Genomic DNA, 18384 nt, shown 5'->3' with positions numbered 1-18384 from the left:
TTCCACCATCCAGAGGGACACAGATTGCCTCTGTGATAGCCCTCTTGTAGAGCCAGACCTAATGAACAGCATTTTAAACAATACCTCAGAGTCTGAGTGCATTTCTTTCTGGGTTCATACCAGACCAGCATCAACTGGGGAAAAACACTCTCCCAGCACTCTTGGATGCAAACCCTCTGGTCCCAAGGGCTGGTAAGGCTGCAGTTTGCTCATGAAACCCCTGGCTTGATCCCCATCCACCACAGTTGTTGTCCTCCAGAGTCCTGGCTGAAAGCACAAAGGCCTGGAAGACTTTGCTGGTGACATCTGATGCAAAGACACGGAGACATCTCAGGTCTACCTACACCTTGTCTTACTAAATTCAGTAGTAGTCTCACAGTATTTAGGATTATCCTTTAGCTGTTTCTGAAGTAGCAACAGCTTATCTTGATGACCTTCCATTCCTTTTGGAGTTTTACTTGTGTTTTGATGTGAACCATTGCTGTGCCTGGAGGACCCTTGTCAGGGATTGGCTCAAGGAGCGTGGACATGAGTCCACCGAGCAAGTGTACGAGCAGAGCCCATTTTAGTTGACATAACTAGGCCTTAGCTAGCTTGAATATTAGGGCGTGGGGAAGGGGGAAATGGAAAAGTACTGACTAAGCAGGGTCTGCATATCCTTGAAGAGATAAGGGTCAGAGGAATGGGGTCTGTTCTTGAAGAGATAAGGGTCAGAGGAATGCGGATTGTTCTTGAAGAGATAAGGGTCAGAGGAATGCGGAATGTGCATAGTTAACTAAACCCAAGTAGGTGGAGGAAGTAAACGTAACCTTTTTAGTGCAAAGCCTATTAGGTAGAGACAAGTATGCATAATTACTGTGTTTGGTATAAATACGCGCTATTTCGGGCAATAAAGTTGAATCATGCTTCATCACTCACACTGAGTCGGCCTGCATGTTTTCCTCAGCTGCGTACTCGCAGACGCTGTCCTTGAAAACTAAATGTATCCAGGCATATTGTGAAAGTATTTGGTCTCCCACAGCATCCTCACAGCTAAGTTGAGGAGGTGTGGTCTAGACAATAGAGTAGTGAGGTGGGTTGCAAACTGGCTTAAGGAGAGAAGCCAGAGAGTGGTCGTCAATGCAGCGGAGTCTAGTTGGAGGCCAGTATCTAGTGCAGTGCCTCAGGGGTCAGTACTGGGGCCAATATTATTCAATATATTCATTAACGATTTGGACGAGGGAATAGAGTGTACTATCAGCAAGTTTGCTGATGACACCAAGCTGGGAGGAGTGGTGACACTGGAAGCTGTGACACCATCCAGCGGGCCCTGGACAGGCTGGAGAGTTGGGTGGGGAATAACCTGATAAAATTTAACAAGGACAAGTGTAGAGTCCTGCATCTGGGCAGGAACAACCCCAGGTTCCAGTATAGGTTGGGAAATTACATATTAGAGATCAGTGTAGGGGACAGGGACCTGGGGGTCCTGGTGGACAACAGGATGACCATGAGCCAGCACTGGGCCCTTGTGGCCAGGAAGGCCAATGGCATCCTGGGGTGTATTACAAGGGGGGTGGTTAGTAGATCGAGAGAGGTCCTCCTTCCCCTCTACTCCGCCCTGGTGAGACCCCATCTGGAATACTGTGTCCAGCATGGCTTTTGCTGTTAATTTAGCAAGAACTCCTCCTGTTGGCAAATTACTGTTGGTAAACTACTGTCAACAAGTCCAATGGCTTCGTAGCCTACACTGGGACCCAGATTGCTCCTAGGAAGGAAGTGTTGATTTCAGAGAGAACACATAATACAGATTAAAGTGAAGTACACATTGCTGAGTCAACACCTTGAACTGGGCACCTGCTGAATTGGAACTGGGAGCCTTAGAGGAGTCAACGCAGCTGTGATTTAGGGCCCAGCAAGTCCCGTGTGTCAAAAGTGTTCCAAATCGTGCCGAGGAAACAGATGCTTCCCACAGAACGATGTGGGTATCTGTAGATGTACATCACTACCTTTCTGGCCACGGCCCCAACTGACTTGTTGCGGCACAGCCCCGCAGCACCAGAACATGTCGCCGGTCACCTCCCGCCTGAGGAGCGCAGGTTGGACAGCTGTGGCAAGTTACTTGCTTTGTTCCATGTCAGTTTTACTCCTTTGGCTTTTCGGGAAGTGTGGCTGTTTCACGTCCACTCCATCATGACGTTCCAACTTCCCTGAAAGTGCTGGCGTCACCTTATCCCAGAGAAGGACCGCGCTGTGAGCAGGAGGAATACACCAGTCCAAGCCAGGAAAAGAAGGGCTCTGCTCCGGGGATGTGGCGGTGCTGTGCTTTGTCCTGAGCCCCCGGCCGATCGCAATACAACTCTGCCCTTCCCAGGCAGAAATTCCCTGCAGGGCAACTGGAGGCTGGGGAGAGAGATGCTGCTGCTGCCCGGTGCTGCCCCAGCCATTGCAATCAGCTCTGGGTCTGTGCAGTGCACGGGGGTGCTGGGGAAGAGGAGGATGCTGCGAAGGCTGCAGCCCGGGCCATGCAGCAGCCACAGGCAGCCATGGCTGGTTTGCAATGCGCCACACAGGGATCAGCAGCTGCTGCGGCTCTTGGCTAACTGGGTTTATACCTGAGCCTCCCTCCATTTCTGGGCCCCAGAAACCCAGGGCAGAGTAACTCACATCTGAGACAAAGCTCTGAGCAGGTGGATTTCTTGTCAAGACCAGCACTGTTTGCAGCGCTTCTCCCCGGTGTCTCAGGCCTGAACGTGCTCTTGTGATGCTGGCAGCCTTGTGCATCAGAGCCTTGTGCAGAGATGGGTCATGGCTCAGATTTCCAGCAAGGGAGCGAGCAGCCGGCTCTTCCTGACTTGGAAGACCCTCGGTGGAGGAGAGGGACCACATGAGGGTTTGGAGGCTCTTGCCTGTATCAGCTCATGCAGGTGCTCTGAAACACCCCTGCAATGGGCAGGTTCCTTGTGAGACGAAGGGGATGCTGTACGGTGCAGGTCAACCAGGCCAAGTCAGCAATAGATCTCAAATGTTCCAAGTCCTGGACTGGAACTGGAGACAGGCGGGTGGGAAGGGAGCTTGAGGGGGATCCAGCCAGACTGCCGGCTTGCAGCAGCACCATCCCAGGGCTTCCGGCAACCAAGGCCGGGACACCCCGAGGACAGAGATTTCCTGCAGCCTTCTTTGTCCCGAGATGGAGCAGGAACAGAGGAGCACAGGGGGAAAACTTGTCTTTTTTTTTTTTTTTGGCTTTATTGATTTTGAAAACAATCCAAGGCCGAGCAGAGGCTGGCAGCACCATGTCCTCAGGGCAGGTGAACGCCGCGGTCACGGCTCTACTCCTCTTGCTGTCCCGCGGTGCAGCTGCAGCGGAAAGCCCTGCGCAGAGCCCGGAGCGCCCTCCTGAACCGGGAAGGCCGTCGCCGTGGAGCCGGGCCCTGCGCTGGGCAGGCGATGTCTGCGCTGGTCTCTCCCCCATGCTCTGCAGACATTGGAGAAACCGTGTTCTCCTCTTCCTCCTTTGCAGCTGGGACAAGAGGGGCTGTGCTGGCCTGTCTCTCATCCTCTCCTGCCAAATGAGCCTCAATGGCTTCAAGTCCTGCAGGTGCTGGTGCTGCCATTGGAACATCCGTGCATTGGGCCAGGTCCTGCTGTTCCAGCGGTTGCTGGCCAGGTCCCTGGATCTCAGCCTCAGCCCTGCGCACGGCCTCACTGATGATGTACTCCACAATGTCTGACAGGTCCACATCGTCCTCTGTGGGGCTGTCCTGGGCAGGTGCCGGGCGCTCTGCCTCTGCTGCCGCCTCCGTGTCTGTGCAGCTGGGCAAGCCAGACCCCTCCTGGGGACCTGCAGGGACGTCCCGGAGGTGCTCCTGGACCGAGGGGTTGATCCAGATGCTCTGGATGGTGTCTCCGCCCTGGCACCCCTCTTTGCTGTTCTCATCTTGCAGGTCCATGGGCTGGGCCAGGTCCTGCTGTTCCTCTGGTTCCTGGCCAACTGCCATGATCTGAGCCACAGCCCTGCGCACGGCCTCACTGACGATGCGCTGGGCTGTGTCCCACAGAGCCGCGTCATCGGCTGTGGGGCCCTGTGGGGCAGGTGCCGGGCACTCTGCCTCTGCTGCTGCCTCGCTGTTGGTGCTGCGAGGCCAGCCAGACCCCTCCTGGGGACCTTTATGGTGGTCCTGCAAGTGCTCCTGGACCGAGGGGGTGACCCAGGTGCTCTGGAGGGTGTGCTGGCCCATGCTGTGGCTGATCTGCGGGCAGGAGGAGGAGCAGGACACCTCCTTGTCAGTTGGCATCTTGGGTCTCCTCTATCAAAGAGCCGCAATGGGCACCCAGGGGAGATGCTGCCTCGTGAGAAGCTGCTGCCTCGTGAGAAGCTGCTGCCTCCTGAGAAGCTGCTGCTCCTGAGAAGCTGCTCTCCTGGGAGTGAGCACCCCAGGGCTCTCGCTCCTTAAATACCCCCACGATCAGGGCGGGGACCCCCGCGTCACAATGGCCTCTGGTTATGACGTCACAGAGCCCGGGCGGTTGTCATGGATACACCCACCTCCCGGCCCGGCTGGGACTGGCTGTGCGCGGCTGGGGCAGCCCCTGCTTGAAGGAGGAGGGAGCAGAGAATGGCGAGGGAAGCTGTCCCCAGCACACAGGACACGGTCCCCCAGAGCTTTACTCAGATGCTGCTGCCTGCTCCGCTACACCTGCAAGAATCCGCATTCAGAGGTTGTTTGCAGGACAAACCAAGGGCCACTTGACAGCCTCACCACGCTGATTCTTTGTTTTCAACATGATCGTCATGAGTTTTCTTAAGTAGGTATGAGTCTCCTTTGAAGAAATAGGCTGAAGCCACATTCACAAAACCACACAGTCCGTTTTCAGCAATAGAATCTACCGTTTTCCCCTTTAGTGACAACCAAGTTTCTCTCAAGGTGCGCTATTACAGTGCTTGTGAGCTGTTCAGTGACTCACTTGCTAAAGGAGGTGGCCTCATCCAACTCCCAGTGTTAGCCTGCCAGCTCTCCAATGCATTGCCTCTGCCACCTTCCTTCTACCGGGCCCAAAGCGCATTCTACTGCCTGGTTAGGGAGATGCACGTGCCACCGGTCCCAAAGCATCCCTCTGGGGACCCATCCTAGCTGGCCGTTACCTCTCAGCTGCTGCACCAGCCAAACCTTTCTGGAACAGCAAACTCTCAGAATCTGCTCCAGCTCTGTAAGAGTCGGTCCAAAACCAGAATCTGCCTGAACATCGTCACCAAGAACAGACTGACAGTGACTTAGAGAGAGGCCTGAGGAGAAGCATTGTGGTGCACAGGTGTCTCCAGCCTGGAAGGCTACTGCTAACACTGGTTGCTGTGTGGAGTTTGCCTGCTGCTTCAGCCAAGCTAGCCCCCACCTCCTAAAAGGGATTGTTAGACGGGTCTCTCTGACCCAGGGACAATCGCTGCCGTCCAGAAGATGGATTCTTACCTGCAGCCTCAGTCACACCTTGTCCCCCACCCGCTCCCTTGAACAAAGGACAACAGAAAAGAGCATGCCCAGAAGCTCGCCAAGGGTCCTGAGGCCACCCGATGGACCAGAGAGATACCCCTGAATGAGGCCACGCAGGCGCAGACAAGCGCTGGCAAGAGAGGCGAAGACTTTTCGAGCCTGTGCAGTTAAGCCCGGATTGAGAAACAAAGGCGGAGATTGGCCTGAAACAATGGGAGCGAGGGGGGGTGAAGAAGTCTAAAGATGGTTCCTGACTGGACGTCATTGAGATCTCCCCACCAGAGGATCCCAAACCACCATGGAGGACCGTCAGGACTCCACGGGACTGGACACCAGAGGGACGCCTTTGGAACTCACCTGCTGGTAAACCAGTCCTCATTCCCATCTTTTCCTTCTTCTTTCCCCGTTTCATTTTCCTTTCCCGTTTTCTTACTCTCTCGCTATCGCGTGCCGCTTTACGGGCAAAATAATAAAGTAACACTGTTTGATTGCATTCTAAGCCCTTGGCATTTCAGATGCCTTAGTTTTGTGACACCAAGCTGGGAGGAGTGGTGACACTGGGAGCTGTGCTGCCATCCAGCGGGACCTGGACAGGCTGGAGAGCTGGGCGGGGAATAACCTGAGGAAATTTAGCAAGGGCAAGTGTAGTGTCCAGATTTCTCGTTGCTGCTGCACGTGCTGGTGAAAGAGCACGAGATGTCTGTAACATTGGTTGACGTGTTTTGCTGTTTGAGGAGTTCCACAATATGTAAAACCAGAGGAAAGCGGAATGCACACTCGATTAGAGGAGTGATCCCCCAGTGCGCTGTAATACAAGTGCCTGCTTTTTAACACTTTCAAAACAGTGTTAAAGAGTCTGTTTGCTGACTTTTCGGTATCATTTTCTGGCGACGAGGATGGGATGATCTGCCTGACCTCCCGTGGACCCCAGGATCTCTGGGACCTTGTGCCGGCGCCGGGGAGTTCCTGGAAGGGACCACAGATCCTCGGACCAGCTCGGGACGCGGGTAAAACCCCATCAATGAGATAAGGCGCTTTCATTGTCTGGTTGGGTTGGCACGCTGCCTGCGCGAGACGTGGGTGACACCAGCGCGTTGGGTCTGCGCATTCGCGTCTGCGCATTTTGGTAAACTGGGGAACTTAGAAAAAGAAAGAAAGAAAAAATTAAAGAGAAAAATGAGAAAACAATAAATGAAAGAGAAAAACAAGGGAACAGTAATTTGATAAACGTACCTTTAGTGATTTTGGTGTTTGTGCCTTAGCAATTGTATAATTGTTTGTGTCTTTAGTGGTTTGTTGTTGTTGTTGTTACTTTTGTCTTGAGTGATTTTATAGTCCAGTACTTACAGTTCACCAATTGTCTGTTAATGTGATTGTGAAGTAGGCAGTGGACAATCGACAGGAGGGATTCGGGAGAAATCCCCCCTGGGCTGTATTTTCTGACATTGGAAAAGGATCATTTGCTGTTCAACAGGGAGTCAACCAGGGAGAATCCGATTGAATATTGTAGTTAATGGCGGCCACTGTAAATAACATTAATATGCTGCACAGGTCTAGGTGGGTATACTTTGAGATGTGTAGTATAGTAATGCGCTACATGTAATATATAGTAAGATATATATTTTAAATCATATATTGCCTATTACATAAGGCATATTACACAATACATAATGTTACATATGCATTGTATTTATCCCCTTCAGATCCATTTGTTTTGAAAAAGGACAATCAGGGAAAGAAATGGAAACCAGTAAAAGGTTTGTTGAAGAACAGCTATTGGTGTAGAATACACAGAGAACATGAGATCAAAATTGTCCCTTGGTCAGTCCAGGGTGGGATCCTGATATCCTTATATCGGGGGACAGGCTGCATTGCTATGGACAGTGCATTTTATACGGGATTAGACACTCTGTGCCTAAAGCTGTAAATATGCCAAAACCTTCTGAGATTAAACAGGATTGTGAGGAGTCTCCCACTGAGTTTTTACACCGTCTTAAACCGACAGCTCAGAAATATGTTAATATAGGTCACAGCGTGAGAACAAGTGCTGGTGGAATGACACAAGGAGCAAGGACTGTGTGGGACATGAACCATCAGGGACAGAGGGACTGATACGGGATTGGTACATCAGGGACAGAGGGATTGATACGGATCGGTACATCAGGGACAGAGGGATTGGTATGGGATCGGTACATTAAGGACAGAGGGATTGATACGGGATTGGTACATCAGGGACAGAGGGATTGGTACGGGATCGGTACATTAAGGACAGAGGTACCTGATGTTTCAAATGCAAACCTATGTTTGTATTAAGTGTCTCTCTACATCTTAAAGAGAGTCTGTGCCTCATCTGTTACACACCTTTATCTGTTTCCCTAATTACGACTTAGACTGTATTTACCATTGTAAAAATAAAGCTTTCCCCCCTAATTTTTGTCATGTATTGTAATTAGAATTAATATTGGATGTTGGAGCCCGTCCTAGCTAAACTGGAAAAAAGACAGCAGCCATGTGTATCTTTAAATAAAGATTAAACCAAGTCTGCTAGCTCATTATCTTTAAGCATTTTCCTGTGATCACCTCCCTCCCAAGGTTTTGTGTCTGTTGTATCAAGGCCTGACACCCACGGCCACAGTGGATGAATCACCATGGGCACAGCACCAGGAACCCGCCTGTTGGTGTCCAGGATATCCACTCCAGCAGACACGTTTTAGTAAAAGAGCACATCATGGAACTGAAAAACCATCTAATTGTGTCATTATACACATTCACTGCTCTTTTTTCTACTTTATACCCCTTGTAGCTTTTTAAAATTGAACTGTTTGAAAAGGGTTTCTCTTTTGGCTCTGCACACGAAGCCTGATTTTCCTTCTCTAGGGCCTTTCACCAGGTTCATCGCACTCGTGTGATCATTGCGCTGCACGTGGGCAAAATCAGCCGTGCCCTGTGTTTCTCCTGTAAAATAGTAAGAACGCTAATATAATTGTGCCAGGAACTGCCTTCACAGGGAATATTTGAAGGAACCCACTGCTAATGTGTTTTTAATTGGTACTTGCGTTACGGATTAAATGCACCAAAAATCCATACTTTCTTTTATCCTTTGCTATACAGGAGGTGGTTGAACTTTTCTATAGCAGATTCGATCACTTGTTGTAAAGCAATGAAATAAATAACTTAGGCTTTTTCTATGGATATACAACATTTAATCCAATTCCTTAATTGTATTCCTTAAACGGGTTCATTAGAGCATAAGCAAAACAGCGCTGGGTGCGCAGGGGATTTGCTCCACCCAACACGCACACCTTGAAACAATAGGAGGTGTGCTTAAATACAGTTAGGTGTTACATATTCATAATGACCCCAGGAATGCCTGTACATTTTCATAACCTTTCCCAATTCTCATTAAAATGAATCTCAGAGAACCATTTCCATAGTCTCCTCCTTGACCCTCCCCTGTTGCGCCTGCGTAGTGTCACTTGGTGGCTTTGAGGAGGCGTATCTATGGTCTCTATGGAGCCCTATGGTCTCTATGGGTCTCTGTGGTCTCTATGGGACTCTGTTGTTTCTGTGGTCTCTATGGGTCTTCATGGGACTCTACAGATCTCTATGGTCTTTATGGGCTCTATGGTCTCTATGGGTCTCCCAAGCTGCCAAGTCGACCGAAACCAGACTGCCCCCCCTTTTGCTGTAAATCTTGGCTGTCTTGTCTCCTCAAGGTTACAGCTGGTGCTGTAAAACTTCTGATCTCAGCATTCGATGAGGTTCTGGTTTTTCTTAACACAACCGGTTACATGTGGCTCTAAACTAGATACTCATTATGTGGCTTCAAGTGTTAGTTCGTTAGTAAGCCCTTATTATGTGGTTGGTTAACCCTGAAAATGTTAGCTCCCTCTGTCAATATAACCTCATAAACAAGTTTCAGGACTTTTTACATAGAACTTAACCACCTTTTCCTTTTTCCAGGTTCAGAGCCCAAGCCTCATTTGGTTGTATCTGTAAACATCAAACATCTCAGCACGAACCACAACTGCATTTCTCACAGACAGAAGTGCCTGAACTCCACAGCTTGCCTGGCAGTGCAGAGAGCAGGAAGTGTGGTGAGTCCTGGGCCCTTGGGGACATTTCACCCTGTTTTGTGTCCCAGTCCCTCCCTGCTCCCTCCTCTTTCCTACTGTGCCCTTCTTCCTCTTCATCTCTTCTCCCTCTGTCCTTCTGCTGCTTCCTCACCTATTCCTCCGCCCTTCTGAATCTCTGTGCAGGGTTTCTCGTGTCTCCCTCTCCGTCTCCACCCCTCTGTGTTCTCACCATCCCTGGTTTCTCTTTGTCGTCATTCTGGTCTGTTGCTCTGTCCTGCTCCGTGCCCCATCATTTCTCACGGTATCCCTCTGTCCTGCTCCCTGTGCCTATTCCTGCCCCTCTTCTTTTTTACTCCCTCTCCATCTTGCTGCCCACCCCAGGATTTTTTCCCAATCTCTATCGTACACCCAACTCTTATTGTTGTTTGTCTCTACTGCTCCCTCTCTGTCTTTCTGCCTGTCTTCCCTTTCCCTGCTGCTTCTTTCTCCATCTCTGTCCAGATTACTGCCCCTTTTCCTTCTTGATGTCTTTCTGTCCCGTTTGTCTTTCTGTCTTCCTTGCCTGTTCCCGGCCCCATCCCTTCTCACTATATCTGCCCTGTCCAGCTGGCTCTGCCTTTTCTTTGTCTTCTCTTCCTCTTTCCTGCTCCTCAGCCCTCTTTTCCTCTTCCTCCAGCTCATTGCTGCATGTTTTCCCTTTCCAGTCTCTTCATTTTGATCTGAACTTTGCTTTGTTTCTCAGTCCCTTTGTTCTGTTCCCTGCCTTTCTTTTTGTCTCTCCATCTGTACATCCCCCTCCCTGTCTTTCTGTACTCCCTTCCTGCTTCTCCTCCTCCCCACTCCCCATCCCTCTGTCCTGCTCCTCAGCCCTGCTGTTTCTTCCTCCTTGTCTAATCATGGCTCCTTGTCCCTTTTTGCCTTGATCTCTCCATCTCTTCATCCTTTTCCTGTGTGTTTCTTTCTCTCTGGGTTCCTCTGTCTTCTCTCTTGTCTCATTTGTCTCTTTCTAGTCCTCTGTCCTTCTCCCAGCAGCTTCAACTGAATGACCAGGTGTCTGTGCACTCTGGTGTTTCCTCATCCCTGCCCTGGGGAAGATCTGTGTCTGTAGGGCTGGGGATCATTTAGGAGCTGGTCTCCTTGTGCAGACGGCAGAGCTGGGTGCAGTTGTGGCAGAGGTTGTTCTCAGCAGCTGCTCTGTGCAGCTTGGTTCAAGAGCCAGCTGGGGGCTTCTTTGGAAGGGAGGTTTCTTGTTCTGTGCTTACTGCTCCTCGGGACCCTGCACAGGAGCGCTGTTGGGGTCTGCAGGGACGGGTGGGACCTGCTGTGGTTCCTGGTGAATGTGAACTCAACTTGTCCTGATGGCCTCAAATGAAACCAGACTGACTGTAGATGGTTTTCTTCCCAGATCCCGTTCCAACCTCCGTGCTCAGTGCTAAAGAACAAGAGACCTTGTGCTCTTTTCCAGATGTCAGTGGCCGCAAATCAGCTGAGAACATCCTGCCTTAGGTAACAGGCAGGTGATCTGTGATCAGGGCTGTGGACTTGAATGGCCGTGCTTTCATGAACGTTTTCTGGTCTTGCCATTTCACAGCCCTTCCTTCTCCTGGAAGTTTAAGACGGCGTTTCTTATCCTGAGGTTCAGATGGGAGTTGGGCTTAGTGTTGAACGGCTGATATAATGTGCTCCCTGAGGAGCACATCTTGCTTTTTTGTTGTTGTTTTCCAACACCGTCTGAACTTTGGTCAGCAAGAGAAAGAGTGGTGACAGAGTCTGTTATCTGAGAGTAACGTGTTCCTGTACCTTTCCCGTCGTTCTGTGGTGAAGGATTCCTTCCCTTGCAGAGAGGACTGCAAGACCCGCTCCTGCCAGGTTGGACTTTGCCTCCAAACGTGGCGCAGCCTCTTCCATTGTGACATCACCCACTGCCATTGTGTCACAAAGCAGCGTCAGCGCTGAGGTCGGCACAGCAGGGGATAAGACCAGGGGTCTCCCTGCGCCTTGGTCACTCTCGATCTTGAGGGAACCGAGATCGCAGAGTTTTTGGCTCATTCCTGAGCAAGGAAGATGCTTGTTACCTGCACCTCAGCAGGTACCAAGGGACACACAGAGAAGGTTGAACGTCTGAACGGGTATGTTTGAAAACTCCTCCTCCCCTTTCCCCAGGTGTGTTTTCCACCTCGTCAGCTGGGGTGGGTGGAGGGTGGGCAGGAGAGGAACACGAGGGCAGCCTGAGAGCTGGGTCTGGCGCTGCTGGAAGGCAGCAGCCATCTTTCAGTCTCTTCATGAAATTGAGGGCTTGGCCCAGAAAGCCTTTGATCTCTGCAGAATAAGGGACAGGTCCATTTTGGATGGGACAGAGAGAGTCCCAGGGGTGGCCCGGACACAGCCTGCCGCAGTAATTGTGAGAGCTCAGCTCCGTCCTGTGTTGTGCTCTGCAGGGTGGGTTCTGTCCCTGAGCCTGCTTGGTTTTCCTCTCCACGGGGACCAGAAGGACACCAGCGTGTCCTCTGTTGGCCATGGGTCTAACTTGTGTTCCTGACAGAGGAGGTTTCCTTGGGAAACCTGGTCAGCTCCTCACCAGGGCTCTGCCTCAGAAAAGGGGCTCAGTGTCCTCAGAGGGGTGCAAGGAGTTCTCTAGGAGAACAAAAGGGGTTGTTTATTCCTGATGAGTGTACGCTGTGAGCCTGTTGAGAGCCTCCTGGAACAGGCAGGAGGAATTTCGCCCTTGCAGAGTGGTGTGTGCTGTGTCTTGGCAGATCAGGCTCAGAGCAGCAGGGTCCAGACACCAGAGGGTTTCTTTGGTGCTTCCTTGGTTTCCCGTTGCTTGCCAGCACGCATTGACATTCAGCCCTCCCTCCCTCTTTCCAGTCTGCATTTGTCTGCCGTTCTGCCAACAGAAGGGCCAGAGATAACCCAGCTGCTAAAGAAACGCTGTGAGAGGGGAGATGCACACCCCCGCCTGGCAGCTGTTGGACTGTAGGGGCACAGGCTGAACCTTCTTTTGAGAGGGTGGAGAACAGGAGCAGCACAAGTGTCCATTGAATGCTGGGCAGGAGAAACAGGCATTTGTTATGTCCTTCCATTTCCAGAGAATCCCTCTCCAGCCCCACAGACATGAAGTGTGGACAGAAGTCCTGTTGCAACTCCTGCTCTTAGTCTGGAGTCAATCTTGAGCCCTTTGTCCCTAAGGAAACAATCTTTGCCGTGACAAATCCCCCACTGGTGCAGCTGGTGACACCTCCAGCAGTGACTGGAGCTGGTGCAGGACCAAGCCAATGCACACGGCAGGAACGCCAGGCTCAAGGTCTGAGTCCATGCTGCTGCTCTCCAGTCTGCTGCTGATCTGCACGGGAACCGCCAGCTTCACCGGCCTTTTCTTTATCTGCTCTGCAGGGAGATGAAGGCACTGAAGGTATCGACCCTGCTGCTGCTTCTCGGTCTCTTCTCTTTTGGTGAGTCTCTGCAGATCTCCGACCTGAGGACGGTGCTTTAGGAGGTACTTGGGGCTCCATCCTGCCCTGTTCCGCTTCCCCCGCTGTGAGCAGAGGAGCTCAGCCAAGAGCAGAAAGTCCCCACAGAGCTGTGCCAGTCCCTGCTCCAGCGGGACGGGTGTGGGTGAGGAAGGGCTGAGTTGCCTTCCCCAGGAGGGCTGAGCCAGTTCTCTTCAGCCAGGGAGAGGCCGTGGCTGAGCTCTCCTGCCCCAGGGGCTGAGAATCTTCTGCAGGACAAGGAGCACAGTCCAGGGCAGAGAACATCCTGTCGAGGGTTAAGATTGCGGGGTGACAATAAAACCCTGGCAGATGTATTGTTAACCCCCTCTCCCCCCCCCCACTTCCCCCTCCCTCTTCCCCCTTTTCACTAAGGAGAGGCAATTGGGAGGAAAAGAAGCACAGAGTGAAGAGAGTTGGAAAAAATTAAAGATGTTTTACTAATGCTACTAATAAGAATAGAGAAAATAATACAAAATATACAAAATCAATCTTGAAAGTCTCAGCAACTGCAGAGCCGGCACCCAAAGTCCTGGATTAGACTCTGCAGCCAATAGGAGCTGGATTCAGTCTGTCACTAGGCCTCAGTTCGCAGGGACGACTAGCAAGGTCCTCTCCTAATGTCGGCCATAAGCAGAAGGGAAAAGGGAAAAGCACACGAGATCCTCGTGATCTCCCACTTTTATATGAAGTTTTCACGTGAATGGAATGTTATACACAGTTGGTCAGTTTCTTGCTCACTTGTTTCTCGTCGCCCCTCTCGCGAGATGTCCATCCGTGCTTATCAATAACTTTGCATTCCATTGCTAGGTTTACCAAAACATGTGTCTGGTTCTCCAGGAAAATGCAGTTAATATGAAGGCTTTAGCTGACAGACAAAATTCACTGAAAGAGAAACTTGTTTTTAACAAAACCAGGACACGTCCATGTGTTGTGAAGCCCTTATGCCGTGATGGCCACTGTCAAAGACAATGAGAGACAACTAGGGCACTTGAGAGAGACACAGAAAGGGGAGCAGGCACCCTGGGGCATAACCCAGCCTTAGACCAAGTTTTAAGCTCTGGTGTGTGTCCCACAGGTATTTACCACTTGGGCCAACTTGGCAAAGAAAGCCTCTGGAGCACCGCAGCACAGTTACAAGACCTGAGCAAAACCCTGTCCCTGCCAGACCAGCTCCATAAGCTCCAGGAACAGCTTTACCATCTGCGCTGGAGCACAAAGGATGTTGCGGAGCAGGCTCTACAGGAAGGCGTGAAGCAGGCAAAGCTCCCAGGCTTTACCGGACGGGTAAGGGCACAAGGCAGAAGGATCTGCTCAGGGGTTTTATCCTCCCTCTGGCACGTATCCTACTCCATTCCCTGTCACAGCCAACAGGCTGGTGCTGCTGGAACAAGTGCTGCCATGGCCACACTTCCTTTTCCTGTTGCTCCACACGTCCCTATGGGGAAAAGAGAGCGTGATGGGAATGACAGCTGTCTGAGTTGTACCTTCCTCTACATTCAGATCTCGAGTCCTCCGCAAAGGAGGACTGGAGAGAAAGACCTTCCAGGCAATTTGGGTGTTCCTTGCATCTGAGATGGGCCTCGTCCCTGTTCACCTTGGCTGGCCTTGCAGGGGAGCTGCTTGCCTCGTTCCTTTTCCTTCTAACAGGCACTGTCCTTTGTGTTCCTTCCCAGGCTGTTCAGGAGATCATCAATCAAGCCCTGGAGAATCTGGTGGAAATCCAGGTCCCGATGCCGGATTACGCCCTGAAATCAGCAGGTGCCGTGACATTGTACATACAAACCAGTTCTAAAGCTCTTCCTGTCCAGATTGACAAGATGGGTGTTGTAACTTGCCCTGGGGTGGGAGAGAAGGGACGAGAAGTCAATTTGTGCCCTAAAAGTGCACCCACTGACAGAGTGTGTAACAGGCCAGACCCCATGGGAAGCTCAGAAAGCCTTGTTCACGTTCTTGTCTTTTTCCATGGCCCCATACGACATTTTAGTGACACCTTGCTGTGTGTTCCAGAGAGGCTGTGCCAGTAAGAAAGAGGGGAAACAACTGTGGGACATAGATGATAACTGAGAAACCTTTTCCAAGTCAACAGTGCAATATCCCTCCTGACAGTGCCTGATGATTCTGCTCATGTTTTAATTTCCAGGGGCTGCTGCCATTCATTCCAGGACTTCTCCATCCCTCCGGAACGCCAAAGCCAAACTCTTCTTCTATTCCCTGCCATTGATGGATTACATGAGGTCCCCTGAGCTTATTCTGGAGGTAGGAGCACCAAGAAGCAGTAAAACATAGGTCAGGATAATGAACCACACCTGCTGCTCAGAGTTGCGTTTCCCCGTATCTTTGATCCTCAAAGCTTCTTCTCCTGCCTCCTTCTTGCATGGACCTGCTTTCCTTCTGTGTCTCCCTGCTGAGTATTTCCTCTCCCAAAGTGCCCCAGGTTCTACGCGGGAGCTTCTGCCAGGCCAGGCTGCTCCTGCAGTCTGTGTCTGCCCACTCGCTGTGCAAACTGTCAGCATGGCACAGGAGGAGAATGGCAGAGGAGCCTGCAGAGCTCTGGGATGTGTTCTTACTGAGCAACAGCAGGTGCTGAGAGTCTGCACTGCTGGAGGGTCCCATGTTGGGCTCTCAAGCTGTCCTGGCCCTGCTCCTGAGCTGCCTGCACAATCTGAAGAGCTGGCTGGTGCCAGTGGAAGGAGGTGGGAGCGGATGAGAGGGAGCGAGTGCTTCCCCTGACAGGAAGGGTTCATCCAGGTGGGCCCAGAGCTGCCCCCTGCTCTGGGCAGGGGCTTTTGAGCCACACCAACCCTGGCTTGTTTTTGGTGAGGGCTCTGGACTGGGAGAGGCCACTGAGATTCTACAACTAGCACACCCAGCTCCCAGCCATCGAAGGGCTTCTCTGCGGAATTGTTTTGTGATACGTGAATTCTCACAGCTGCTGCTCTGTTCGGTACCCACAGAGTCCAACTGAAGGCACTGGCTGTGGTTCAGAGCAGAACTGATTGGCCAAATGATTATTAATCCTCTGATGCTCATGGCAGGAATGAGAGCCAGGGCAACCTTCTCCACGTCAATGTAGTTTCTTCTTCTCCTTTCAGCCAGAAAATTATCCTGGAAACTGCTGGCCTTTCCCAGGAAGTCAGGGTCACGTGTTCATCAAGCTCTCTGTGCCAGTCATTCCAAGAGCAGTCACCATGGACCATGTCTCAGGGACAGCGTTCCACGGAGAAAGTATCTCCGGAGCTCCAAAGGACTTTGCTGTCTACGTAAGTGACTTCTCTGGAGTTGGGGGCTGGGGGTTGCACAGCATTTCTAAGCAGGGAATGAAGATGGGTCAAAGAGTCCAGTGGCCTGAAGCTTCCTCCTGACTCTCAGAAGAAACAGGGTCCTTGGAGGCTTTCCCTTCCCATTTTATTCCTCTTTTATTCAATGTACCACTCAAGAACAAAAAGCTGCTCAGGCAAGATGCTACTCCAGGAGCCACAAGGAAAAGGAGCTGAACAGTACATGGTCCTAAACCTTCTTGGCTTCCAATCCCAGTGGCATTTGTGATCCTGAGGTTACCTCCCTCTCACTGGGAGTGTCTGCTCCTTTTCGGACTTCCAGCTTGGACTTGTTGAGTAGACAAGTGTAGCGTGCTGCCCAGCTGCAGCTTAAGTCTTTTCCTTGTGGTCATCGTCCTTGGACTATGTAGCTGAAATAACCCCGTACTTCACCGACTGAAGGTCAGTCTTCCATGATGCACCAGACGCTCTTGTTTTCTCTACCCCTGTTTTTCTGTAGGGCTTCAAGGAAGAACACGAGGAGCAGGGAATGTTCCTGGGACAGTTCACTTTCCTGGCACCACTGAATCCCAGTCAGACCTTCCAGCTGAAGGTATGGGGACAAAGACGGAGGAGAACTGTAGGAGAGGAGGAGAAATGCAGTTGGATGGGCAGAGGCTTCCCTGCCAAAGGGCTACAGGCAGCCCTGTCCTTGAGTGTGTGCCACACTGGCCTTTCTTCTGCTTTAACTTCCTGGTGGGAGATGTCTGGACTGCCGGTCTTCTCTTTCATTTTGGGTGCTTAGTGCTTAGAAGTGCCACAGTTGAAGCTGGAATCAGCTTGACTGTCTAGACCCCAAGTGCACACAAGCGGCCACATCCTGTAGGATGCATGACTGCTGTTCTGCCATTTAAAGACCAGAAATACTGGGCTTCCTGAGGATTCTGTTGGTGCTGGCAGTGAGTAGTGACAGGGAGGCCATTCTGTTTCTGTGGCTTTCTAGAGAAGGGAACAAGACATTATACTGACACCAGCACTGGATCTTCTGACTGTGGAAACGTGTGCCTCAAAGCAGGTGAGAACTTTCCAGTGTATTTGCTGAGGCATCTGGTAGCTGCTTCTTCCTTTGCTGTTCTCATGGCCCAATGGGGTAGAGCAGGATAAGAACATCTGGACCACCACAGGTCAAAGCCCCCGCAGGGCAGCAGGAAGGAAGCTGTTGAACGAGGCCGTTGCTGTGGCACTTCTGTCAGTGCTCACGTGCCAGAGAGGAAAAGGCGACTCATTTCTTCTTGTCATTGCAGAACGAGCTCCCTGGGGTCATGAATTACATCAGGCTGCAAGTGCTGAGCAACTGGGGCCACCCGGACTACACCTGCCTGTATCGCTTCAGGGTGCACGGTGATCTGCCCAAAGATGGGGGAGACACAGCAGTTGCATCTGTCAATAAATTCCATTAATGTTCACCCAGTTGAGTTCCCGTCTGCTTTGCCTGTGATGCTGCCTGGTCCTCCCTGAGCTCACTGGAGCTCCCCGTCCTTCTCTAAACCCACCAGCTTATGGGAGACTTCAGGAGTCCGCAGCAAGATTGTCCTAATTAAAAGAAACAGGAAAACTCAGTCACAAATCTGCAGAAAGCCTGACATCCACACTCTTGCTGTGACACAGGAACATCAGCAAGGCCCTGCCTGGACACCAGAGATTAAATTAATGGGCAGTTTGCCTATGCAAGAAGCAACTAAGGATCGACTGAGTGGAACCATCTGTTGTTACCTGTTTTCACAAGAGGCACGTGCTGCTTCAGCTTCCATCTTTCAGTCTGTTGCCGATGAGAAAATGGAAGTGTGGGTTTTTGTGAGAAGGAAACCTTAATAGGAAAGTGGGTTCATGGACTTATTTGCCTCTCTGGGCACATATTGAGTTAATAGCCCGGGAACGTTACAGAGCAAAGCAATCCCAGGACACTTAAGAGATCCCGTAACCACACGAGTCTGTCTTTCCTTTTGACCCGAGCTCCCCAAGCCCCAAGGCAGGAGCAGGCAGGGCAGTCGTGCGCTCGGGTCGCACCAGGGAGGAGAGAGCAGGACCAGCGCTT

At 51.4% G+C, this 18384-nt stretch overlaps 1 protein-coding gene across 1 annotated transcript in view; it reads left to right on the top strand.

Annotated features, from left to right (window-relative positions):
• The window catches only part of LOC135576517 (SUN domain-containing protein 3-like), a 31850-nt gene extending 14101 nt beyond the window's left edge, over positions 1–17749 (top strand). Inside the window, exons 2-8 of the mRNA XM_065042700.1 lie at positions 12935–12993; positions 14108–14316; positions 14706–14790; positions 15173–15288; positions 16125–16292; positions 16810–16902; positions 17594–17749. Of these exons, the coding sequence (XP_064898772.1) occupies positions 12935–12993; positions 14108–14316; positions 14706–14790; positions 15173–15288; positions 16125–16292; positions 16810–16902; positions 17594–17749 (886 nt within the window). The remainder of the gene's footprint in view (positions 1–12934; positions 12994–14107; positions 14317–14705; positions 14791–15172; positions 15289–16124; positions 16293–16809; positions 16903–17593) is intronic.
• The last annotated feature ends 635 nt before the right edge of the window (positions 17750–18384 follow it).

The sequence above is a fragment of the Columba livia genome, chromosome 28 (genome assembly GCF_036013475.1).
Source record: "Columba livia isolate bColLiv1 breed racing homer chromosome 28, bColLiv1.pat.W.v2, whole genome shotgun sequence".
In the NCBI taxonomy this organism is placed as follows: Eukaryota; Metazoa; Chordata; class Aves; order Columbiformes; family Columbidae; genus Columba; species Columba livia.
The sequence above is the reverse complement of the archived record's forward strand: the minus strand, read 5'-3'. Positions and strand labels throughout refer to the sequence as shown.